Source organism: Eulemur rufifrons, chromosome 19 (genome assembly GCF_041146395.1).
Source record: "Eulemur rufifrons isolate Redbay chromosome 19, OSU_ERuf_1, whole genome shotgun sequence".
NCBI lineage: Eukaryota > Metazoa > Chordata > Mammalia > Primates > Lemuridae > Eulemur > Eulemur rufifrons.
In genome coordinates this window covers 79,085,868-79,111,534 of record NC_091001.1, presented here as the reverse complement: position 1 = coordinate 79,111,534, position 25,667 = coordinate 79,085,868, and the positions used below count along the sequence as shown (strand labels likewise).

The window sequence follows — 25,667 nt, the reverse complement described above, 5'->3', positions numbered from 1 at the left end:
AATCTATTTTTTCATCGAGCATTGTTCACAACCTGAATTTTCTCCTACATGCTTGTGCTATTATTTTCCAAAAACATGTAAATGGTTTTCTGATGAGGAAAAGACACACTTCAAAAAAAAAAAAAAGTGCTATTGAATTAATTCAAAGGACTTTGTGTGTCAATACGTATTTTCCCTATTAATTAATGGATACTGGAAGTATATATGAATTCTATCATATCAATGCTATGAAAATATTTCTAGCATTTCAAGTGACCCTCACATTTCAAAAGCTTGGGGGACTTCTGGTTCACGATGATCATCTACTCACCCTGTTAAAATGATGGTAAAAGCATATGAAGGCGTAAACCCGCAACAACACAGAGAACGGGCAGAGGGTTTCCAGTAGATGAGAAACTTCCACATACTTCTGGAAGACGGACAGCTGGAGAGAGCGGTGACTAATGAAGGTGGGCCGAGGAAGCCGCAGCTCAGAGAGGGCACTGCTGAGCAGGGGAGGGAGGTGACCTGCCCCGAAGAGTCCTGGAGAGACTGGGAAAGGCCATGTTGACAAAGGCTGGCTGCCCGCCCCCGACCCAGAGACAAAGCTGGCCGTCCACACGCCCTGCCTACGCAGGGAGCTTCAGTCAGATTTGCTATTTTGGATTCTTTGGTGTGAGTGGATAGCCACAGTTCAGACATTTGGGGAAAGCCTGCATCCTCTCTCTCTCTCTCTCTCTCTCTCTCTCTGATCTCCGCCTGGCTCGGCCTCCTTCATCTTCAAGGGCACCGCTGCTCCGTCTTCAGATCTCTTCTCTTCTGGCTCCCACGGTTACACCCTAGGACTCCAGGTTCCAACCCTGGCTACAGCGGGAATTACCCGCAGGAGGAGTTTTACAAAATACTAATTGCCAAGTCCCCACCCCAGAGAGGATGACACAATTGGTTGCAGGGGACAGGGTATAAGCTGGGCAGCAAGACTTTTAAAAACTCCCCAGGTAATTTTAACATGCAGCCAGGGGTGAGAGCTCTAGCTGATCTTTGGCTGGGCTTTAAATAACACTTGAATAAATAACACCCCTGACTGCACATTGGAATCATCTGGAGAGCTTTTAAAACTATCATTTCCCAGCCCTGACTCCCAGAGGTTCTGATTGAATTGGGCTAGGATCAGATCTGAATGCTGATTTAAAAAAAAAAAAATTTCTAGAGTGATTATATTGCTGTAGCCAGGGTTAAGAATCAGTGGTCTATAGGTTGGCAAATCCCACATTAGTATCTCAAACCCAACCTGTCCCTTGAGCTCTGGACTCGCATATCCAACCATTTAACTGGCATCCAGCTTGGATGTCTGAGTCATCTCAAAACTAACATTTCCAAAACTGAGATCTTGGTTCTCAGCTGCTTCCCAACCATCCTCTGCTTCATTCAACTTCAGCCTTCTCTATCTTCGGAAATGGCAACTCCATCCCTTCAGTTGCTAAGGTCAAAAGTCTTAGAGTCCTTTTTGGTTCTTTTTCTCTCTCTTACACCCTATATCTGATCCATTAACAAATCTTGCCACTGCACTTTCAAAACCTATCCAGAATCTAACCACTGACTTTTGCTTCAGGCCATGAGGGAGTAGCTACATCCAGACCTCCCTCCCACCACAATCAACCAGGAAAATCTATGAGACAATTATTTAAAGACATTGGAAAACAGGTAGTTCAGGACCATGGTCCTTGGGAGAAGGGGAATAAACAAGGAGAGCCCTTCAAATGCCCTGGTTTTCTGCCTGGTGGCAGTTTTCAGACAGCAATAGTGGGAGAGGGCATCCAAACAGAGCCCAGCACTCTTGCTGAATTGAGGAGAGAGATTGAGTTCAGGGAGGATAAGGCAGCTATCACTGCTTACCTACTATAACTGCTACAATTGCTATAGCTACCGTAGGGAAGATTCCCGGAGAGGAAGGAACTACCAAGAATAAGAGCTCCAGAAATCTGCATGGGACTGAATAATAATCTGTACAGGTATAGGGTAAAACCTAGTAAAAAACAAGACCAAACTGAAAAACGACTTCCAGGAAAGAACAATTGTCCAGGAGCTACAAACTACACAGTTCCCAGAGTACTCTCAGAGCCAGGAATCACCTGAGTCCCACTCAGGGTGGGAAGTCTTCGCTGAATACAGAAGACATTCAGTAGAGACTCCAGAAAGTTAATGCCTTAATTACATGGCTAAACTAGTCCCAGAGAAAATGCTCCTTTAGATCTGCCTTTAAAAAGCTTGAAACAAGCCTGGAAAAGATCAAACAGATCTATGGGTAACTCAACTATCCGGCATAACAAAGTCCTTAAGAGAGTACAACACAATCAAGTATCAACAATGTAAAATTCATGATGTTCTGATCTCTAATGAAAAATTATCAGACATGCAAAGAAGCGGGAAGAAGTGACCCACAAATAAGAGAAATATTAGTCAATAGAAGCAGACCCAGAAATACCAGAGATTAAGGAATTAGCAAAGACATTGAAATAGCTGTTATAAAAATATTAAATATGCTCTAGAGTCAAAAGACAAGATAAACAGAATGAGTAGAAAAGTGGAAAAAATAAAGAACCAAGTAGAATATCTAGATATGAAAAATATAATGTCTGAAATGAAAATTTCACTGGATAGGATTAACAGCAGATTAGAGACTGCTAAAAAAAAAAGATGGAACTTGAAGACAGCAATAGCACCATCCAAAATAAAGCACAGTAAGGAAAAAAAAAAAAAAGACTGGGAAAAAAAAGGAAGCATAAGAGCCTCAGCTACCTGTGGGACAATATAAATTATACTAACATATGTGTAATTGGAGTTTACAAAGAGAGCATGGGCTGGGTGTGGTGTGTGCATCTGTAGTCCCAGCTACTTTGGGAGGCTGAGGCAGGAGGATCACTTGAGCCCAGGAATTTGAGGCTGCAGTGAGCTATGATTGTATCATTGCACTCCAGCCTGGATGACAGAGTGAGACTTTGTCTCAAAGAAAAAAGAGAGAGGGTGGGGGTAGCAAAAAGAATATTTGAAGAAATAACGGTCAAAATTTTTCCAAATTTGCTAAAACAAAAACAGATCCAAGAAGTTCAATAGCCCCTAGATAGGATAAACACAAAGGAAACTACACAACAGCAACATCAAAATCAACCTGCTGAAAGTCAGGGATGAAGAGAAAATCTTGAAAGCAGCCAGAGAAAAGAGTAACATTAATTATAGATAAACAGAGATTAAAAATATTCACAGAAAAAAAAAATATTCACAGACTTCTTATCAGAAACTGTGCAAGCCAGAAAACAATCTTTAAGGTGTTGAAAGAAAAACAAGAAGAAAACCCTCACCCTTCAACCTAGAATTCTATACCCAGTGAATGTGAATGTACCTTTCTTTTCTGAAAGATTTAATCACTTCTCCCTGGCTTTCCCAATCACACCCTGGTCCAAGTCACCATCATCTCTCACCTGGAATATTTTTGAAAAGCTTGCTAACTGGTTCCCATGTTTCTACACTTGCCACTTATATTAATAGTTCTTTATTGGATGAGATTGGGTGTGTTCAGGGTGGTATAGCCATAGACAATAGTTCTTTATTGGAACAGTATCCAGTGTGACCTCAACTTAGAAGTCAGATCATCTCACGCCTCTTTCCTAAATCCTCCAGTGGTTCCCCATTTCACTCACAGTCAAATCCAAAGGCCTTGCCATGGCCTGAGAACCCTGCATGATCTAGTGTCTGGTTATTGCTCTGACCTCACATTCTTTCTTTCTTTCTTTTCTTTTCTTTTTTTTTTTAGTGACAGGGTCTCACTGTGTTGCCCAGGCTGATCTTGAACTCCTGGGCTCAAGGGATTCTCCCACCTCAGGCTCCTGAGTAACTTGTACTACAGGCACATGCCACCATGCCCAGCGTGACCCCACATTCCAACACTCTCCCACTTGCTCCTCCTCCAAACACTATTCCATCCACACTGGCCTCTTTGCCACTCTTCCAGCAAACCACGTGAGCTCCTGTGTAACCAGGAGGTTCACATGCTAGGGTCACATGCTTGGAAACTTGGAACATGCTTCCTCTAAGTAGACCCTTCACTCAAGGGTCACATCATCAGAGAAACCCTTTCTGACCACCTTATCAAAAATAGCACCCCACTTCCATCACTATTCTCTTACCCTGCTTTTTCTTCTTTGTAGCATTTTGTAATCTGACATTTGTTTATTTACTGTCTCCCCCAACTAGTATGTTAGCTCCATTTGGTGGAGACTTTGTCTACTTGTTCACTACTGTATCCCCATGGATTTTAACAGTTTCTGGCACAATGGAGTGCTCAATAAATATTTGCTCAAAAAATAGATGAATGGGGATCATGTTTTCTGGATTCCAAATTGGAATACAGGGCCTGCTATGTGTTCTAGAAAATATGGAATGTGAACTCAGTGTTAACCACTGCCCCCCGCCGTCGCTGTGTCCATACCTCAAGTTTTTCTGGTGCTCTCCAATTCTAGACTCCTTGATACATAAAAACATATTGGTGCTAGTTCTGGAGAAGGCAGGCTATTGGTTTCAGCTTCAGCTCCAGGCACAGGCTGCCCTATGCATAGCTCCAAGGGGCTGCAAGGAGCTCTGAATGACATGTGTCTCACCACAGTAGCATTACAGGAGAAGCCTGGAAACATTACAAGGGAGAAGAGCTCAGGGCCTTGCAGATGCCAGCTCATCCGATCCTGTAACTTAGACAAGTTGGGCTTCTTCCTGCCGAGTCTACATCTTCTCCTTCTTCCCTGCCCAGCCCTGGGGAGGGGGAAAAGGTCAGGAACTGGGTTAGAATTAATCAGAGTGCTGTACTGGCGCCAAGTCTGCAGCTAGCGTGCCCTGTAGTCATAAACAGCTATAAAGGAAGTTTTTAATGAAAAAACATTAAAAAAGAAATAAAGCAGGAATTCAGATGGAAGTGAAGGAGATTCTAGGGACAAATATGCCATGATTTAAGGTCATCACTACACACCTGCCTCTGCTGCCTTTCCCACCTGCCAGTGCCTTTCCCCCCTGCAGGGCATAGGAGGATGCCCTCGGAGGTCTCTGAGCAGGGAGGGCGATCAGGACTGCCCTGCTGAGCCCAGCGTTGGAGGAGGGGCTTCCTCCAGCCTCAGCCTGCTTCCTTCCCCAGCTTCTATGCGGCTGCAGCATCCTCAACTGCCTTCCTCCCATTATGAGACACATACACGAATCTCCAGGCCCACAGTCAGGCCCTGTCCCTGGATATTCATGGGTGGACTTGATGTCAAGAAATGGGAGAGGAACAGAACTAGAAGACCCAAGGTTAGCAGAGGTCATGTTGATTTGTGGTGAGTGCCAGTCACTGAGCCCTGCCATTCAGCCCCTGAAAACGTATCTCTCACTCCTTTTCTTCTGCTCCTTTCCAAAGGCCACGTGATCCCCCAGCCCATCCCTACTCCCCTCCACCCAATTCACTCGGCACACAGATACCCAGCATCCTGGGATGCCCCATAAGCAAATGAACAAACATTTACTGGCTTTCAGGCTATTACAATACACAAGGGTCCTCCCCACAATCCTGGGAGGTAGACGTTATTGTTAAAAATACTTATATATAGCCCCTAAGTCTAATGTGCTAGAATCTGCTCACTCTTTGTTTAAAGTGCATACACTAATAGCTGGGAAATTATAACTACCGCAGATCGTGAGCCACTTAGAGCTCGTGAGGAACAATACACGTTGGCAACCGCTTGAGTGAGTCTGGGATCACGTAGCAGTACAGAGCTGAATATACAAACCAAGTATGTATTCCTCAAGGACTGACCACCCACAGAGACTCGCAAGCTCTTGACAAAGTGAGGGGACATCCGACAGTGGGCTGACTTAAATGCTTGAGTGAACAGCCGAACGAGGGATGTCACAATTGTCTGGTCATTCCCAAGCAATCTAGAGACCAACAATTTAGACTAATGAGATTGACTGACTTAATGGCATAACTATATAGCTACTAAACAGCCAGATTCTTCTTCTAAAACACTCGTCCTCACATTACACCCCTGCTCAAGAGCCACAATGGCTCCCTATTGCTCCATTCCAAGTCTAAACGTTTCTGCCTGGTTTTCAATGTCCTCCAGTATGATCTTAACCTCCGGAAGCAGTTTTACCAGTCATTGTTCCTTACCACGAGTAAGGCAGGCTGGTCCTGACCTCCCTCTCACTTTTCTCCCCCAGGCCCACCTACCCTGCAACCTTAGGGGTGGCATCAGACATGCTGGAAAGAGCAAAAGATTTGGGGTCAGAGAACTCAGCTCAGGGTTTAGCTTTGCCACTCACTGTGTGACCTCAGCCAAATTGTCTATTAATATTAATAAAAACATGAGCCCACTTTAGAGTGCTTATTAAATACCAGGGCCAGACTAAGCACTGACATTCACTGTCTCACATAAATCTCCCAATACGATGTAATGTAGGTGCCATTATTATTCCTATTTTACAGATGTTAAAATGGAAGTTTGGGAATTTCATTCATTTATTGAACAAACACAAGGTGCTGTGCTAGGCAGTGGGAATATTATAGCGGACAAGAGAGGCAAGAACCCTGTTCTCATGTGGCAGGGAGTGAGCAGAGGCCAGGCAACAAACAAGAAAACACTTGAACAGGATGATTTGTGAAGGTGGTATATGCTCCAAGGATAATTAAGACAGGTGGTGCGAGAGACAGCGAGTGGGGGCAGTAGGGGGGACTGCTGCACTCAGGGACCAGGGAAGGCTCCTCAAGGGTGACATTTTGGCTTTAGACATTGAAGCTTGAATGTGAGAAGAAGTCAGCCATGCTACGACTCATGGGGCAGCACTCCCAGGAGCTGGAACAGCAAGTGCAAATGCCCAGTGTCCAAGAAGTCCAGTGGGGCTGGAGTGAGCTGAGCCAAGGGAAAAGGAGTGCCAGTGAGGCTGAGGGGGAGGGAGCAGATCATGCAGGGCCTTCGGGTCATGATGAAGAGTCAGACTTTGTGCAATGGGAAGTCATTGAAGAGTTTCAAGCAAGGGAAGGACTTGACCTGACTTATGCTTTTAAAGATCTCTTTGGCTGTGTGTGGAGAACAGGTTGCCAAGGAGCAGAGAGAAGGCTGGGGGTTGGTTAGAACACTGATGTTGCCCCATTGAGAAATGATGGTGATGGTTGGATAGTGATGGGCAGGGAGACAAGTGGATGGAATCAGAATGCATTTTGCAGATTGAGCTGATAAGATTTGATAATGAATTGGATACAGAAGGTCAGGAAGAAAGAGGAATCAGGACAATGCCTTGTGTGAGTGACATTTATTGAGGTGATGAAGACCGGGGAGGGGAACAGTCATGAATGGGATAGGGCAGGAATCAAGAGTTCTATTGTGGGCTTTTTAAAGTTTTGATACGTATTAGATATCCATGTGGAGATGTCAAGAGGGCAGTTCGACCTGTGGTTCTGAAGCTTAGTGTGGAAGACTAGGGTTACTCATCCACAAAATAGATGGGGTTTAAAGCAGTGGGGTGTGAAGAGGATCAGAGTACACCATCCCTAAATATGCCACTTTGACATAAGGATTATTTTGAGTTGTATGCAATCAAGAAGCAGCAGATGCAGGAAAAGCTCCTTACCTTCCTAAGGAGAGTATTTTTACCCTTCTACCTAAAGACAGGGTATAAATCTCCCTTTGTGAAGGTGTCCCATCCCCTCTCCCATATTCTTAACCGCTAGAGAGATAGCTTGAGATTGAGTGTGCTTAACAAACCTCACTAAAATAGCTCTTATCTTCCATTAATTTCCCCCCATATTTACCTTCCCACAATTTACAACTCTTAGAAGCCCACAGTCCCCTTCCTTCATCTCCATTTCTCCACTATTTACCACTCTTTGTTAAAATGGTATATAAGCCCCTGGGTCTAACAACTTCTTTGGGTCTTCACTTCTTTTCTATGAAGGCCTCCCTATGTATTTGCAATAAACTTTTTCTTCTGTTAATCTGTCTTTTGTCAGTTTAAGTTAGGACCACAGTCATTGAAACTAAGGAAGTGGAGGAAAAAAGTTTTTCCTTCCCTACAGGTGAGATGAGATTGTCCAGAGAGCAGGGTCTGAGGACTGAGCATGGGGCCTTTCAACAATGAGAAGTCACAGAGAGGAGAGGACCCAGCAAAGGACGATGAGGAAAGCAGCAGTGGGGGTCAAGGAGAGGATTCTGAGGGGAAATGGTCAGCCATGCCAAATGTCACTGAGATGCTATGATGAGCACAGGGAAGTCATCATGGATTTCCAGGAAGGAGGCCACTGGGGCCCTCACAACACACTCACTGGAAAGCTTGATGTGGACCCAGGAGACAGGGGGGTGAGAAAGGGAAAATGTTAGCTACTCTTTTGAAAAATTTTCCTATAAAGAGGATCAGAGAAATGGGGGCATAGCTGGAGGGCAGTGCAGGGGTCAAGGGTGGGGTCGATTAAGTAGGAGGAAAATACACATTAGCATGCTGATACAGTATGAATTGATGATGCACAGGGGAGTGGGTAATGGCAGGAGCTAAGTCCTTGAGAAAGAGGCAGTGGGACCCAGCAAAGCAGACATTTGGGAGTGGACAATTCCTCCACTGCCACGGGAGAGAAAGCAGTGCCACATGGTGGGTGGACTTGGGGGTGTAAAGATGAGGGAGTCCCTGTCTGATTACTTTTACTTTCTCAGTGTGGTGTGAGGAAAGGTCATTAGCAGACAGTGAGGGGTATGGGAGGCTGAAGGTGGGAAGATGGGGGATCAGTGGGGAATTGACTAGTAGGAAGTGTTGGAGGGGCTGCCAGTGTGGTGTGTCCTGGTACTCAGGGTCACTAAGTTAAAGTTGGGCCAGTTGGCACCAGTGCATGGTTTTCTCTAGCCATATTCAGCTGCTTGGGGGAAGGTGAAGAACAGGTGGGAAGTTGGCATTTTGATGGTGGCAGAGTGGGGACAGGGGTACAACAGAGGGAGGGAGGGGCAAGGCAGTTAGGGGTCCCTGCAGAGAAAGTAAATTGAAGCTGGGTTAAAAAAGAAATGGGGGCCCAAAGATGGTGGAAACATAGGAGTGGGGGTGTTAATGACCTGCAGGTCATGTGGCTGAAGGATTATTGAATTGGGGACAACAGAGGATGGAAGCCAGAAGCATGGGAGGTGATGGTCAAAGGTGAAATGCTTGGAGTCAAACACTTTGAGGCAGCGTGGTTACTGGTAATAGCAACAGCACAGAACCATGTGACCTGCTAGCACAGGACAGAGAAAAGCACTGCTGTGGATGAGATGGTCAAGGAGCCCAAGTCTTGGATGGGTCACTCGTGGGGGACTGGAGAGGACTGGAGAGGAACTTGATGAGGTGGACTTCAGTGAATGGGCAGGAGACATGTGCTGGCAACCCCAGCAACAGAGCTCTCTATGGTCTGAATGTTTCCTCCAAAACTCATGTTGAAATGGAATTGCTATTGTATCCGTATTAAGATGTGGAACCTTTAAGAGGTGATTAGGTCATGAGGGTGCAACCGTCATTAAAGGATTGATGTCGTTATCCCAGGAGTGGGTTGGCTATCCTGGGAGTGGGCTAGTGATAAAAGGATGAATTTGAACCGATTCTCTGTCTCCCACTCACCATGTGATGCCTTCTGCCGTGGATGCCCTTCCCCAGAGGCCAGCGCCCTCAGTCTTGGACTTCCCAGTCTCTAGAACCGCGAGCCAAATAAACTTCTGTTTCTGTGAATTAACCAGTCTGTGGTATTCTGCGATAGCAGCAGCAAACAGACTAAGAGCTAAAATTCAAACCCAGGACCAGGGCCCTCAGCACTCTCTCCCTAACCGCTATATCGCACTGCAAATTGTTTCCTGGCAATGCACATTTCTCCATTCTTAAAATGGAGACATGAATAATGCATCCTTGCCGGTCAAGGAGCTCTGCAAGGCAATTTCCGTATGTTAGGCCCACAATCCAATCTCTGTTTGACTGCTCAGGAGGCCCAAACAGCTCTGGTTAATACAGGGCATGCGACCCACTTCAGCTCTTGTCATGCACTCTTCCGAATCATCTCCTGGTCATGTGTACTGCTTACTCATGTGACATTAGGGACTGGGCTGCCTTAGGGACTTGGGACTCAAGGGAAGGTAGAATTGGCAGCAAAGTGGACTTCGTGCAGCTCCTGGGTTCCTGACCCACTGCTTGCAAGTCACATCTCGCTCTAAATGCTCTGCTATACCTGGCTCCTTACAGAAGCCCTGGAGTGAATCCCTTCAAAAACTGAAGCTTTCTTTTACAAAGTGAATCATCATCTGATTTGCAAGTGGGGGATTTCTTATTTTACTTTTTTAAAAACAGGTGCCTAGGTAGAGTTGAGAATCTTAGAAAAAGCCACTCATTCAAATGTACATTTATTCCAAAAATATTTCTGCAGTCCTTCCCATGTGCCACAGCCTGCGTCAGGCAATGGGAGATGCGGGGTGGGGGGACAGAGGAGACGGGGTGCTCATCTTCCAGGAATCCAGAGTCTGGCAAGGGAGGCAGATGCTGAACAGTCACAGATGATTCCAGGCTGTTCCAGTAGGAAGTGTGGGGAGTGACGGGGAGAGGGTGCTGGCAGGGCCAGGCCCTGCAGCCTCACTTCCTTCCGCACTGACACAGGCAGGGACCTCTTGCCTGCCTGCCACCGGCACTGCCAGACCTCCTTCACAATTGGCTCACATGTGATCTCAGCTTTCTTTCCTGGCCTTCCGTTTTAGACAAGAACCCAAAAATCAAAAACTGCACGGCCTCCAAAATGCATCTTGGCCCTATAGGAAATGCCAACAAACTCAGCATGGGCAGAGGTTTGTGTTTTCCTTTCCTTCTCGAGCCTCGGCTGTCCCTGCAGCATTTCTGGCAGGTCCTGGTGTTAGCAGCTAAACAGGCTTACATGAGGCGCTCAGAATTCAGAACACTTGGCAGCAGGGAAGGAGATCATGGCCATTTGGAAAGGATTACGGAGAAGTCACGCGGCGTGTGATTTAGGGTTTGCGTTCATCTCAACTGAAACTTTCCAGAAAGCTGGGACAACCGATTCTGACAAAAGCTTCCCCAAGTATTTTTGGAGGCACTGTGATGGTGCTGGGCTGTGTGGGTGGGGGTGGCTTTTCCTGGTTTGTGGAATTGCATTTCATTACTGATAAAACTTCCATCAGATTTGTGAGCCAACATTCAGTTTCTAAGGGGTGTGTCTTGGGCAGGTGAAGGGAGAAGGTGGCACCCCTGGGCTGAGGGGCAGAATTCAGCAGGGCCTCCGTACAGCAGAGAGATGGGGCCATGGCCAGGGACAGATGGGGAATCTGAGCCAGTGGGAGAACTGGGACCAGAACTCTTTGTTCAGGACTGAACTTTGCCTATCACTCCTCAGGGGTGACAAGAGCGAGGCTTGGGACTGCCTAGTTTGGTTTCACTCCAGGGATTCTGGCTCAGCCAGGCACCCTTATTCTGCTGGGCACCTGGCAGGGTCAGGGCAAGGACCCAGCTGACTCAGAGAGCCACACAGACAGCATTGTCAAGCAGGGGAGCCCCAGACAGAATGAGCTGGCTGTCCCGCTACACACCTGCCAGCTGCTGAGAGATCGTTAAAGCCATGGTCCAGCGGAGAGGCCAGTGTGCAGCCAGCCCCTCCTGCTGCAGGGGCGGGGAGGGGTGGGAGGAGGCGCTGAGAGGTTCCTGGAGCACAGCCTGGACCCAGCTTGCTCAGTTTTCTGTTGTTGTTAATTTCCAGCAGTCCAAAGTTTTCAGTTACTCATTCATTCATTCCATCCACTCAACATATGTTGATTAATCACCTACTTTGTGCCAAGCATTATGCTCCATGATTGACAGAAACTACAGCTTTGCTCCACTTCAAAGCAGTCATTCAATGCATAGCTGCTACCATTATGGTTATTACTGTTTTATTGATTGTATCAGTGACAACACTACTAAGACATAGCTGCTAATCTGAAGGAAGAAGAAACTAATTTTTCTGCATACCTACTATGTGCTAGGTCCTGTGCCAGTTTTGGACACATCTTATCCCACTAAACAGAGGCTTACATCATAGCTGGAAAAGCTGGCAGAGAAACAATTAGCACATGTCTAGGGGCAGTAAGAGGGATTTCATAGAGAGTCCTTCTCTAGTGGCACCATTTGAGCTGAGCCTTGAAGATGAAGTTCACCCAGTAGAAAATGGGAAGAGATGGAAGGGCATTCCAGGTGGAGGGAACAGCATGAGCAATGACCTAGAGGCTTAAAGTGTCTGGAGTGTGGGCCTGAGGGCTGCAGGGAGGGTGGTAGGGGGTGGGGTGGAGGGTGGCCAGAAGTCAAGGATGGCTAGAGAGGGGGTGGCACTGTCAGGTGCTTGGTTTCACATGTTCTCCCAAGGTCTGGGCAGGGTCTGTCCCTAGGACACGAGCTTAGGCAGTCTCCCTCAAACTAACCAGCCCCTGAGGGGCTGAGTCCTGAGCTGGCCATGTCCCCAGACTTTGCTGGAAAGTGACGACCTTCTGAGCATTTGGTTTTCTGTCCCGCCCCTTCCCACCCACTGCTGCTGTTTCAAGTGCAAGGCTGAGGGACCTCAGGTCTGGGCAGGAGCTCGGTGCAATGGGCCCAAAGTTCCCTTCAACACAAACTCCCAGAGTTCTAGTGAGCTCTGCAGGAAGCACATGCTGTCTCCCTGCTCCCCTCTGCACAGCAGCCTCCTTCACGGAGAGGCTGGGTGGGGGATGGAAAGCAGGTAGCCTTCACTTCAGTGTAGCCATGAGACTGCAAGCAGCACAGCACAGCCAGACCCCAGAGTCTCTAAGCTGTGCTTTAGTCCCTGCTGATCCTCCATCTCCACCCCGACATCCCAGCAGACTCCAGACAGGACTGGGATTCTTCCCCCTCTATGGAACTGCACAGTTCAGGGCTGGCAGAGAAGATCCTGGGCAGTTAGGAGCCCTGGATCGTCTCTTCTGCCACTGATTGACTTGCTGTGTGATGCCAAGAAAGTCACTTAACCTCTCTGAGCCTGTCTATTCATCTGTGAAATGGGATATCATCTTTGCTGTCCTAGGGTTTTGGGCAAGTTGGTTCCTGAGTAAACATAGATAAAAACACAGTACATTGGCAAGCATGACATGTGGCAGCAAGGGGAGCCACTTGATGAGACCAATGGTGCCCCAGTCATCCCCTTCGCTCCCCAGAACAAAGGCACTGGCTGCTGGCATGGTGGAGCCTGGAGGGGACACGCTGGCAGGCTCTGCAGCCTCCCTGGCCCCAGCTCCCATCCTGCCCCAGGAAGCTATGCCTGGGAATGGGGGCCTGGTGCTTTCTCCACCCACCCCAGGGAGCTGTAGTAGCCACAGGGTACAGGGTGCAGTGGCCTGGCTCCCACCCATGTGGGTCTGTTTGCTGCAGTGCCAGGACCGTCCTCCAGCGGCCTCCACCCGGCAGTCCTGGACACCAGGGGTACACCTCAGAGAAGCGTGGCCGGGCCTGGCCTCAGCCGGCCAGCCTCCCTGCTGCTCTCAGCTCCATGACATCCCCCTAAGCCCGAGCACTGCCAAGAGGCCCTAGCACACTCGGGAAACAAGGAGGGTGGGCAGAGGTGTGGCTGCCCAGGGCGCTGCTCTGGGGTGGGGGCGGAAGCACCCAGTTATTCACCATGCATGTTCTTTACGACAATCAAAAGAGCACCACACATGTGAGGAATGATTAATGATTTCTTTTGAGGACCCAAAGAAAAAGCATCTTGAAAAGCACCCTTCTAGGCCAATTATGTAACAGCATAGGACAGCAACATGCCCAAGAGGGAGTGGCCAACTAGAGTGTGGCAGATGCCACACTGCAGGGTGGCTGAGGCCAGAGGCCATGCACAGGGTGGTGTGGCCAGGTGAGCTCAGGGGATGAGAAGTGCTTCGGTCTCCCTCCTGCACTAGCAGGGTTGCCCAGCTCTGGGGAGCTAATGCCACTCAGGGTTACAGGCACTGCATACATAGGTTAGTGCCTTCAATCTTTAAAGTAACCCTGTCAGCAAGAATCATCATGAGCTTCACTTCACAGAGGAGGAAACCGAGGCAAGGAGAAGTACAGCCGCTCTCCAGGAACACACAGCTCGTAAGTGGCAGAGCTGGGACTGGAACTCGGGCAGGCAGGCTGCAGAGCTGGCGTGGTGGGTCTACACTGAACTACACTGGGAGGATATGAGCGAATAGGTCTCCTGGACATGAGAACGTCAGAGCTGGGAGGGGCTCCGTGATCTCAGGCACTTCCTTCTTTTAGGAATGGAGAAACTGAGGCACCAGATGGTGGTGCGTCCTGCCCAAAGCCGCACAGCTGGTGAGTGGCAGAGTTGGGTCTAGGCTCCCAGTGCCTGACTCACCGCTGCTTCTCTACAATCTGGCTCCCCCGAGTGCAGTCTAGGGACCGGTAGCATGGCACTGTGGGGCATGGTGAGGGGTGCAGAATCTCAGGTTCCACCCTGGACTTTCGGAACAGAAACCTTCACGGAACCCAGATGCCCAGGGGGCTCACATGCACAATGCAGTGTGAGAAGCGCTGCTCCACGCTACCCTGCCTTCCTGGTCTGCAACATCTGTTACTGTGAGTGTAACCACATTGTATCCAGACATTGTAAAACTTGAAATTACAAGATGCTCCATCTTGGAGTCACTTCAGAACAGGTCCTCTGGTATTTGGAAGAAGCAGATGGAGCAGGTCTCCCAGAGCCTGATCCTTCAACGAGCCCAGGCACACCAGTTATCACCGACCTCCTAATGAGCTAGGAGCTCAGCCCTGAGGTGGGGGTCAGCCAAGCTCAGGGAGGCGGTGACACTCACAGACAAGGTCCAGAGTATCCCCCACACAGGACTGGCTGGCTGTCTGGAGAGGGCCTGGATTCCCCTGAGGAAGAACTAGACCCGGAAGTTGGCTAGGGAATGGCAGGGTTTAGGGTAGAACTTCCTGGGGCCTGAATCTCAAAGCAGTGGTGGCAGCCAACAGCTGGCTTGGGGTGAGGGCCAAGGGACTTCAGTACCCCTCTTTACTCTCTACCAGCACCCCCTAACTCCATGGCAAGTGCTATGCTCCTGTAGTTTCAAGGCCCTCTAGGGCTCTTCAGAGAAGACTGTGGGAAGTGGCGGGCACTGAGGAGAGGCCCAGCGGTCAGGGCTCCCGCCCCACCCCCAATTAGAGCAGCTCTGCTGCTGCCTATTTTCTATAATGGGCTGCTTGTTAGCTTTTGTTGACAAAACGGTTTAAATGCTTGGAACGTTCTGGAGGATTTTTATGGTGCTTTCAGCTGGAATACTCTAGGGTGTATCTTTGCTCCATTTGGCACAATTCTGGGCTGTTCAAGGCTGGGGCCCTTGGGCATAGTCAGGGCTAAGTGGAAGAATGCTCCCTCTTGGTTGACTGGATTCAGGAATAGTGGCGGACCATTCCCAGGAGCCCAGGGCACAGGAGAAAGAGGGTCCAGGTGCCCTTCTTGTCTTAGTCTTTGATGGCCTGGCAGCTGCCCACATCTGTTTCTCCATCTTGCCCTTCTCCACTTACCCAAAACTTCACAAAGGAAGCAGCTCTCTTTAAAGCAAGGAAGGCTGAAGACACTAAAGCCACAGCCTTTTTCAGGAGGCAGCTCAGCTCCTGGAACTGAGTGTGATCCTAGAGAAAAACCAAGTGGATGTGTGGCTTGTTTCCATGGAGCGATTAGCTGGATAACTGTCGAATCTCTGCTAGGCTTTGTAGAGGCGTAGGCTCAGCTAGGGAGAAACCAGTCTCTCACTCCAGCGAGGCTGGCCACAAGCACCAGGAAGACAGCAATACCCGCTGACTCAGCAATTTCACCACTGGGCAGTCATCCCAAGGAGATTAAAGAAAAGGCCACATGCATAAAGATGATCACTGTGGCATTACTCAAAATAGTCCCACACTGGGAAACACCCAGCTACCTAGAAATAGGGGTAATGAATTATAGAACATCAACTAGATGGAATATTATGCACCCACTAAAATCAGCCTGTAAAAGCTATGTGACAACATAGGAACAGCATTGATGATAAAACATTAACAAAAGGAAAACAGCTCAGCACATATCAGTTAGTTCCTTTTCTTTTTCCTACAAAAGATATAGACAAGGAACTGCAGGGGAACCTGCAAAAATGAAGAGAGTTATGTTGGGGCAGCGATATTACGAGTGACTTGTTCTCTTATTCATTTAATAAATAATTATACCAGCCTGAGCAAGAGCGAGACCCCATCTCTACTAAAAATAGAAAGAAATTATATGGACAACTAAAAATATATATAGAGAAAAATTAGCCGGTCATAGTGGCACATGCCTGTAGTCCCAGCTACTCGCGAGGCTGAGGCAGGAGGATCACTTGAGCCCAGGAGTTTGAGGTTGCTGTGAGCTAGGCTGACGCCATGGCACTCACTCTAGCCTGGGCAACAGAGTGAGACTCTGTCTCAAAAAAAAAAAAAAAAAAAAAAAAATTATTGAGCATTTACTATGGGCTGGGTGCAAGAATGGAGTAGTGAATGGAAGTGAATTTTCTGCCTTCCACCCACAGCTTCAAATCTAATGAGATATTTTTTCTCTAAATGTCCTTGGAAGCTGCCATAGCATCATCTTTCAATAAAAAATAGTTGGTGAGAGAAAAAAGTGAGGAAAGGCACCCCTTTCCTTCTGGATAATGTATCTCATATCAAAACCACCTCCAGCTGGATTACATACATGTTAGAAGAAAGCCCAATGTAAATGTGGTAGTGACATTCTGAGCTCATAATGTCTTAGTTTCCTTTGTAGCAAAAACATTTTTTTTAAAAATCTATGTTGAAAAAGGGGGAAAAAGTTAGGACTTGTTACTAATCTCATGGCTGAATAATTAAGTGTGCCTAATTCTGAAAGTAGCAAGCTAAATTATGCAGTGCCAAAAGTGACAGCTCTTATACCTACACCATCCCGTCTACAGCGGCATGATTTTAGTTTTATAGCTAAAAAACACTGCCAGAAAACCTAATAAAAGGAAGCAAAAATATTTCTGTTTATATCAAGCTGCCATTTGAGAAAGACTTTTAAATATGTTCTTTCCTATGTGTAAATCTGACAGCAGATGCATAATTAAAACCCCAGTGGAGAGTTTCCTTTTAATCTTTTCAAAGTAAACCAATAAAACATCCTTTAGGATGTGAAATGATAGGTTAATACGCTTTGGATGGTTTTGAATATCTCTGAGCTGGAGAACTGCCTCCAGGAGTATATTTAGTACTAAAAGACCACAAGCCACCATCTTTATCTTTAGGAGTTCATGTAATCACAGGAGACACAGATACTGATGTGCCAAAGGCCACTCATACCCCTATGATGAGTTATGCTTGTCTTGGATGTTTGTTAAATGGAGGCATGAATAAATGGATGCATTCACATTAAAACAAACTTGATTTCAACCCCTAGGGACTACGTCACATAGCATAAACGGGAGAAATAATAATTACCCAGGATTTCAGTTCAGTGTAAGTAATCAGTATAAATAATTTAGACCACAAAGTAGATTTTTATTTTGCTTGAGCTATTCAAATTGACTTTTTATAGAGACCTGCTGAATAATCACAGGTGAAATTTTCCCACCGGGTCTGTGTTGTGTGGACACATGTGTGTCTATACAACTGCAAACTGTCCAGCTCTAGACATGGGGCCCTGTTCAAACCAAATGTCAGGACAATATTCCATCTCATTGTGGTGTTCCATCTACCCTTGAGTACACACAGCCATACCTGAACTTTCTTTATGTATTCCACTCATTGAAGGCCTATTTCTGCCCCTTCTTCTCCTCCTCTGTAGGCACTCTTAAGAGCACGCATGAATGCAAAGTGAGCATGCACACACACACACACACAAACACACACACGGTGCAAAAAAAGGCAGAAAGTAAGTGGCTTCTGTCCTTGGACCAGGGTTTACCAGAATGTCTCCTTGCTAGTGCCCCTATCTCTGACCTTCTTTATCCTGGCTCTTGCCTGCCCAGCTAAGACCTGCCAGATGCTTCTAACCTGGATGACCTACAAAATGTGTCTGATTCTTCAAGTTTTCCCTGGGCTTAATGATTTGATAGCCTGACCATCAGAGCAGTCCCTGCCCTGGTGTCAGAACACACACACGCTCATTCAGACAGACACGCACACACACAACCTTTATCAAACTCTTCAGTCTCGAACAAGAATGTTCCCACCAATTATATGCATGAAATTGGGGGAACACACTCTGCATACTTGGTTTCTGGACCTAGCTGAACCCCTCATTAACTGTGTGACCTTGGACATGTCCCTTAACACTGTGCCATATGAGATTATACCAAAGGTCCCCTTCTTTTAATAACCCTTAGTGAGGATGGCCATGACATGCTGCTCGTAAATGCTACAATCCAGCTGCTCATGTTAGAATATGCTTTAACCTTTGCCATGTAGAATAAGCTTTAACCTTCAAACTATAGCACTGGGCCTGATATACACAACACATCATATTTATGGAATGAATAAAGGAAGGATTTTTCTATACTAAAGTCTAGATGAATCATTTAGCTGGGTCTATACAACACACACACATACACACAAATGTCCTGTTTGATTAGGCAGTATAAATAGCTGAACCAAATCATTTTGGTCCCCTGAAAATTTCACACTACTGTATGAACCAAACACACTGTGATATTCACTCATCAAATAAAAATGAGTATATGCTAATTTTCCTCTTCACTGGATGAGGTGGCAGATAAAGAATCCTGACTGCCCATTTGGGTCTGAGCTCTGGCTCCCTGAGCTGTTGAATCCATAAAAGCATCAGTAATAATAATTGTCTCTGAAGACTCAGGGAGTTTAAGGGAAAGAAACTATGTAAGCAGAAGAGAAATGAACCTATGTAGGTCTTTCCTTAAATCTCACCCCAGTGTATTTTGCAAAGAGAAGGCTGAAATGCCAATCATGCTACTTGTGGATTCAGCAGAACTTATCTGACTGACAGAAGTGACCAATCTGAACCACTGCCCCAGAATGCCCCAGCAGGTGGCTAACCAGTAGAGCCCCTGCTACTTGTGTGGCTATCTTGGCACCCCTGCACAGGGCTAGTTCAACCCTGAGCTGTCCACAGGCTGGTTCGAATGTTTCCCTGCAGATTTTGGAAGCAACATGCCGGGTCATTTGTAACATGGCCACATGCTTCAGTGTAGCCTTCCCACACTGCTTGCCTATATCTGAAAACACAAATGAAGAAAGAGAACGTAGTTTCTTTCTGCTTGACTAAAGAGCCAATCCTGCCAGTAGATTAAAGGTTGGGGAATAGAACAATTTCCCAACATGCTGACTTAATTTTGTGCGCAGAGCTGAGAGAGAGAAGCTTTAGAAGCCATGCCTGGCCTCAGAATCTCTGCATCCAAAGGGGCAGTGAATAAAAGATTGATGGAGCTCATCAGAGAGGCATAAAAACCACAGGTCACTGGAATGAGGCCCTATTTGGATGGACTCATGGCCTGAAGGGAAAGAGGATACTGCAAACAGCTTCCCCTTTAGCCTGTGGGTTCCATCAGGAAGCCAGAGCATGCCACTGGGAAAAAAATGTTGTGACCACCCAATATGTACACAGGTGCCTCTAGGTGGAAGACAGCAAAAGGGCATGTTTACAAGAGGAAGAGCGCAAATCAATTACAAGCTACGAACGCATGATGTCATCCTCTAGGACTAAGCATCCTTAGTACTTTTAAAGCACTTAAAAAAAACTCTAGTTGCTATAGCAACTTGATGCAGCTCTTAAAAGGGGATTTTTCAAGGGGGTCATTTTATATCTTCTATCACCATAACAACATGATATAGCTTTTAAAGGGTATTTTTATCCAATTTGTGTGTGCCTTGGACTTGGGCCATATTTGCCTTTTCTATTTAAAATAATCATATCAAGCATGACACATGAAAAATCATAGAAGGCAAGGAAGCCCTTTCATAGACTATACATATACGCTCAGAGAGACATCTCTAGCTGCTCATATTCTGCACATGAATGCAGCCTTTCTCCCTGCCTCCAACAGCCATCTGCGGTGGCTTACACTGGTCAGTTACAGTCCCTGCCCTGTCTCTGAGCTGGCATACCAACCACCCCAGAACCCACCCACGGAAGGCGTGTCTATGACATCCCTCACTTCACAGCCCAGCAAATCCAGCCCCCTCCTCCAAAACTGCACCACCAGGGACAGTGCCTTGGGATGACTAGAGGTGTGACCAGCCAAGTGCCTTCTCCCACGCTGGGACTCCAAGCAGGAGTGGGGGACATACACAGTCTTGCCAAAGTGAGAAGCTTGTATTTCTTCTGCACTCTACGCAGGTGAGTAACTGAGGTGGGGGAGGAGAGCTGTGTTTCACATGGCACCCAGGGCCCAGGGAAAGGGGGGCATGGGAAAGCGAGTGAGAGAAGAGGGAGAAGGGAAGTGGTGGCGTGGACAGCAGTGGTGCTCCAGAATTTCTCCACAGGAGCTCAGGGGCAGCAATCTGGCCAAAGAGGGAGGAGTGGGGGGCCTGAAGGAGTATTTACACAGCATTTTTTTTGTCAAATTGAAAAACCATGAACTGTTTACGACAAAAATAGGGAAAAGGGATGATGGAAAGTATAGGGAAACTATCCCTGTTCCCAGCTATCCCTTGGCACTACTACTGATTGGAAGAAGTGGCGAGGGAACAAAGAAAGAGGTCACGAAATTGGAGAAGAGGCTGGGGAGTGGGGGGTTACCAAGGGAGGGAGCATAAGTCCGGGCCTCTACTTTGGAGGGGGGCAGTGTAGACTGTAGGAGAAGCGGGTGGGAAGGAGATCTAGGGAAAATGATTCTGGGGCAAGTGGTCGCCCTCCCCAGGGTAAAAAGGTTAGAGGCCGCTGAGGAGAAAACGCAGGGTAAAGAAAGGAAAACGGTGTGAAAGAAGAGGAAATAAACATGCTTAGAGTGGACGGAGAAAGGGCTTTCGAAATCATCTGGGTGAAGAAACTGAGGCCGGGGGTGGAGGGTGGCGGGGGAATAGGGAAAAAAAAAACCAAAAAAAAAAAAAAAACAGCGGCCCTTGACACATATCCTCACATTTTCTCCTCTTTTAGAGGAGAAAACAGAGGCGCGCCAAGGTCATGGAGTCTGCAAGAAGTGCTGGAGCGCAGGCAGCCCCGGGCTGCACGGCGCCTGGGTGAGGTTCTCCCCATTCGGCTACACTGCCAGGCGAGTCACTGCTGAGCGCGCGCCAGAGCTGGGCTTTCCTCCTGCGGCGAAGGCCGGGGAAGAGAGAAGAGGCAGCAGGAGAGGGACGGGTGGAGGGGAGAGGGCGAGACAAAAGTCCGCAAAGGGACATTAGAAGGGAAGGGGAGGAACCGAGGGACGCGGACCGAGCCGCCGAGCAGTGGAAAACGCGGCTGGTGAAAGGCGCAGAGAGGAAAGACGCGCGCAGGGCGCGCCGCTCACCTATGGTTGACACCACCGTGCCCACGAAGTAGAAGGCGCCAGGGAAGTCCCAGCGCGGGCGCAGCGCGTCGGCGCGGACGCCGGCGGCCAGCGCGGCCTCGTAGTGCCGGAGGAAGGCGCGCAGCTCCGGCTCGGCCACGCCGTGCGCCGCGCTGAAGTTGCGCAGCGTGGCGCCCCAGCGCGCCCGCGCCTCCGCCTCGCCCGGGCTCTCGAGCGCCGAGAAGACGGTGGCACCCGCCACCAGGTAGAGGCCGATGAGCGCTGCCAGCAGCACGAAGCGGCCGGTGTCCTCGTTGAGGTGCGAGCGGCGACAGCAGCAGCAGCAGCAGGAGGGGCGCGGCAGGCGGCGGCGGCAGCGGCGGGGCGGGGGCCGGGGGCTGCGTGAGGACATGGTCCGGAGCTCAGCCCCGGGGCCGGGGCGGCGCTCGAGGCCCGGGCCGCGACATCCCCCCCGCGGGAGCAGGAACGTGAGGATGGTGGCCAGGGGTCAGGGGCCGCCGTGGAGCCCCTCGCCGCCTCCCCCAGAACCCGGACGGAGGGGCGCCTCCGCCTGCTCCCCGGCGCTCAGGCCACACACGAGTCCCGCGGCCCAGCGGGCGCCAGGGCTGGGGCGCTCCTCTGCGCGCCCCGACGCCTCGCCGGCTCCCGCGACTCCTTACCCGCCGCCCTCGGGCGCGGGGCTCCGCAGCTAGGCCCCTGCCGCCCTGTGGCCGGCGTCCGCGGGGCCCCGGGCCTCATACTCCTCTCCAGACAGGCCGCGGGCTGCGGGCGGGGCGGGCCGTGGAGCCCGGGCGCCTAGGACAGGGACGCGGCAGCAGGGCGCAGAGAGAGCCCCCGGGGGCGTCCCATAAGGCGTTCCGGGCTCGGCAGCTCCCAGGTGCAGGCTGAGCGGACAGTCCTGCTCCCGCCCCCGGGGCTGAGCTGGCGGCGTCGGCTTCGGAGCCTCAGAGCTGAGCCGAGTCCGGGGAAGCGCTCCCTTCCCAGCTCCAGCCGAAGAGCCGCCCGGCACCGAGAGGCGGAGTCATCGGCGCCCGGGGCGGGGTGTTGGGGAGGGGTGAGGAAGGAAGGGAGGGAGGGGGTGGAGAGTCGGGCTGCTGCGACGCCTCCCGGTGGTTCTGGCGGCACAGATGCGGGGCACCGGAGCAGGTTGTCCGACTGCGGCGCTGGCTACTACCCCGCCTGGGAACCCCGTCCTACCCCTCTCTGAGCTTCGCCGCCGGTATCCCTCCCGCATCTCAAGCCGCGGTGAAACTTTGCTCAACTTGATGGTGCTCTGCGGTCTCAGGGGCTGGGGGGCCGCAGGACGCGAATCCCCGACATTGGGTTGTCGGGCTCTATCCGAAGTTTAAGTTCCCTTCGCTTATTCCTTTGTCCTGGATCCAACTGCAGCGCCAGGACTAAGAGGCTTCCTTTGGGGAAATGATACCGGTTGGGAAGTGGGGAGAGGCGGCCACTCGGCCCCGGCGACCCGGGAACCGGGGCGTTTGCTCCCCCTCCCGACCGAGCGGGCAGCCGGCGTCAGCACCGCGGACAGCGCATCGGTGCCGCAGCCCCGGGGCGGGTGGCGTTGGGGCTGCGGGGGCTGGAGGCACGCGGCGAGGCCGCTCACCCCACTGCACCGTGCTCCCCAAACCCTCCCTGTTTTCCTTTCTACCTCCCGCGTGCCCCTCCCCACCCCGAGGCAGGTGCAATCGCTGAAGCAGGGTGCTGACAGGGCGGGGACTCTGCGGAACAGAGACAGGGGAGGAGTCAAGAGCTGGTGGGGGACCGAGGTGCCATCGGAGGAGAAAGCTCCCAAGCTCGGCGGGCTGCCGGGTCTCCTCTCGCTACCCCAGCTCACCGACCCCTCCAGTCCGGGGTGGGGGAGACGGGGTAAGACCTTCGCTGCGGTAGAGGGTAGAGGAATAGAGGAGGTGTAGGGGAAGCTCACTAGCCGCTCCCCCCGGGCTCGGGGAAGGGTGTGCTCTGGAGCGCCTCGGCGAAATGGTGGCCCCTCCGCCCCACTACGGCAGAAAAAGACGGCGGGTGCTCTGTGCTGCCACGGGCGCTTCTCTGCTGGACACAAGCCGGTTTTGCTGGGGCCACAAAATTCTGTGGCAAGGAACACTCTCGGTACAGCCAGAAAACCATCTCTTTTGGGCAGACAGCTCCTTCTCTGTCCTCCTCACTTCTACAGTCTGTGGGGAGGAGGACCCTGATGATGATGGTATGATATAGTGGCAGAAAATAAAGATAACGATGGTGACTGTGCTTAGATACCCCAGGGAGGTGAACTGTAGCAAAATGCAGAGCGCCCCCCACAGCCGGCCCCATCCAGCCCCAATCCTGGCTCTCCGGCCTCCAGAAATAGGAAGCACTCCGAGCTAAGTTCAACCCAAAGTGTGGGTGGCAGAGGCATCAGTCAACTGGGTCAGGGTGCTCAAAATGTTCCCTCCACCACTCATTGAGTGTTTGACCACTCTGAAACCGGGTTCCTCTGACCCCGGCCCCACACAGCCTGAGGGATGGGCTGGGGGCAGGAGAGCTGCAGAAAGCTGAAAGGCATCTGACTTAGGACGTTGATTTGCCCCAACGAGGGTGTGTTGGAGACTTGGGGCTTCTCAAAAATGCTGCTCCAGTTTATAGATGGAGCTAACTGCACTCCTCTCTGTGGTAGGGAGGGGACAGAAGAGGAGAGATGCCACCACCACCATATTCAGAACTAGGCTTCCTAGCACTGGATGGCAGATGGCTAGTTTCACAGGGTTCTTCTTAGAATGGGGCAGGGGAGGCTTCGTGTGAGGGGAAGAATATCTCATCCACCCAGAAAGCTGAGCCGCCTCCTTTTCTGGAGCACAGTGGGAGGCTTATACAAATACAAATTATTGTCATTGTAGAGTATTATTATTATCGTCAAAATGAAGTCAACTGTTCTTTCTCCAAGTCTTTGCTCCCCCTGGGCTCTCCACAGATGCTGCCCTAGGCTCTGTTTCCCCAGTATCCCCACCCTTACAAGCTTCTGTGGGCAGTGAGGACAGCCCAGCCTTGGACCTCTGGGGCTTGGTTCCACTTGGCTGGTCAGCTCTGACAGAAGCCTTGAGAATTGTCGTTCCAGGAGTTGGCCCTGGAGACCCCAGATGCAGCTGAAGGGCATTGCCAGGACTCTCAGAGGATGTCTTTGCCCAGACTTCTTGAGCAGGGACAGGGTGCTTTGCTGCAGTGTTCTGTGCCTCTGGGACCAGCTCCTTGCCCAGTTGGCAGAGAGCCTGCCTTGTCCTCCAACTTGTTATTCTAGCCTGATTAGCAGCAAATCTCTGGCATCCATTTTGACTCTGATGACCTAATCAATTTATGTAATAGAGAAATGATGAGTTCCCTGCACATAGGCACGGGTCCTTTAGGGAACCAGCCCCATGATGAATGCGGCTTTTGCCCACTGAATCAATATTTAAGCTACTGACTTCCAGCTGGCTATGCCCAAAGCCTTTACTTCAGCCCTGAATTGCTGCAGCAGCCTCCTAAGGATGAGAGCATGCTATGTCAGATGTTTCCCTGCTTAGGTCCATCCTGCCTGCACCTGCCAGTCATTGCTGTGATCATGCCCATCTGATCTGATCACATGACTTATGTCTCTAAACCACAGTCTCCAATGGCTCCTCCAAAGCTATAGGAATTTAGTCTTTAAACCCTTGAGGTTGCCATTCAAAGCCCTTGATGATGTGATTCCCATCAAATTATTCCAACCTCACCTTCTACTACCTTTTATTCTCTCCCCAAGTACTCCATACTCAACCCAGTCACCAGGCTTTTGCTTGTGCGGTGGCCCCTAATGGAGTGCCACCTTCTTTTTTCCTACTCTCCAGCTCTTTAAAAAAAAAAAAAAAAAAAAAACAGCCCACCTCAGGTTAGAATTTTTTTTTTTCCAGAAAACTTTTCCTTTGTAGGATATTGTCACCCAATCACTTTGATGCCATCATTGCAAACCCATGATTATTGAATCTGCCATGTACTCAAGAATTTCAGAGAAGACACCTGAACAGGTACCACCTCTCTCTGTTTTTCTCTCTTTCTATCCCTCTCTGTGTGTCTTTCTGTTTTTTTATAAAAGAATACACAGTGCAGAAGTGTTAGCCAGGAAAATTAGGTAAGGTCGAATGCAACCAATTGGCAAATCCACTCCTAGTATATACCCAAGATATAAATGTACATTCA

The 25,667-nt window shown here is 49.5% G+C and overlaps 1 protein-coding gene across 1 annotated transcript in view; it reads right to left on the bottom strand.

Annotated features, from left to right (window-relative positions):
• The window catches only part of KCNK12 (potassium two pore domain channel subfamily K member 12), a 47,128-nt gene extending 25,261 nt beyond the window's left edge, over window positions 1–21,867 (bottom strand). The window contains exon 1 of the mRNA XM_069495096.1: window positions 21,477–21,867. Within this exon, the coding sequence (XP_069351197.1) occupies window positions 21,477–21,867 (391 nt within the window). The remainder of the gene's footprint in view (window positions 1–21,476) is intronic.
• Window positions 21,868–25,667: the final 3,800 nt, after the last annotated feature.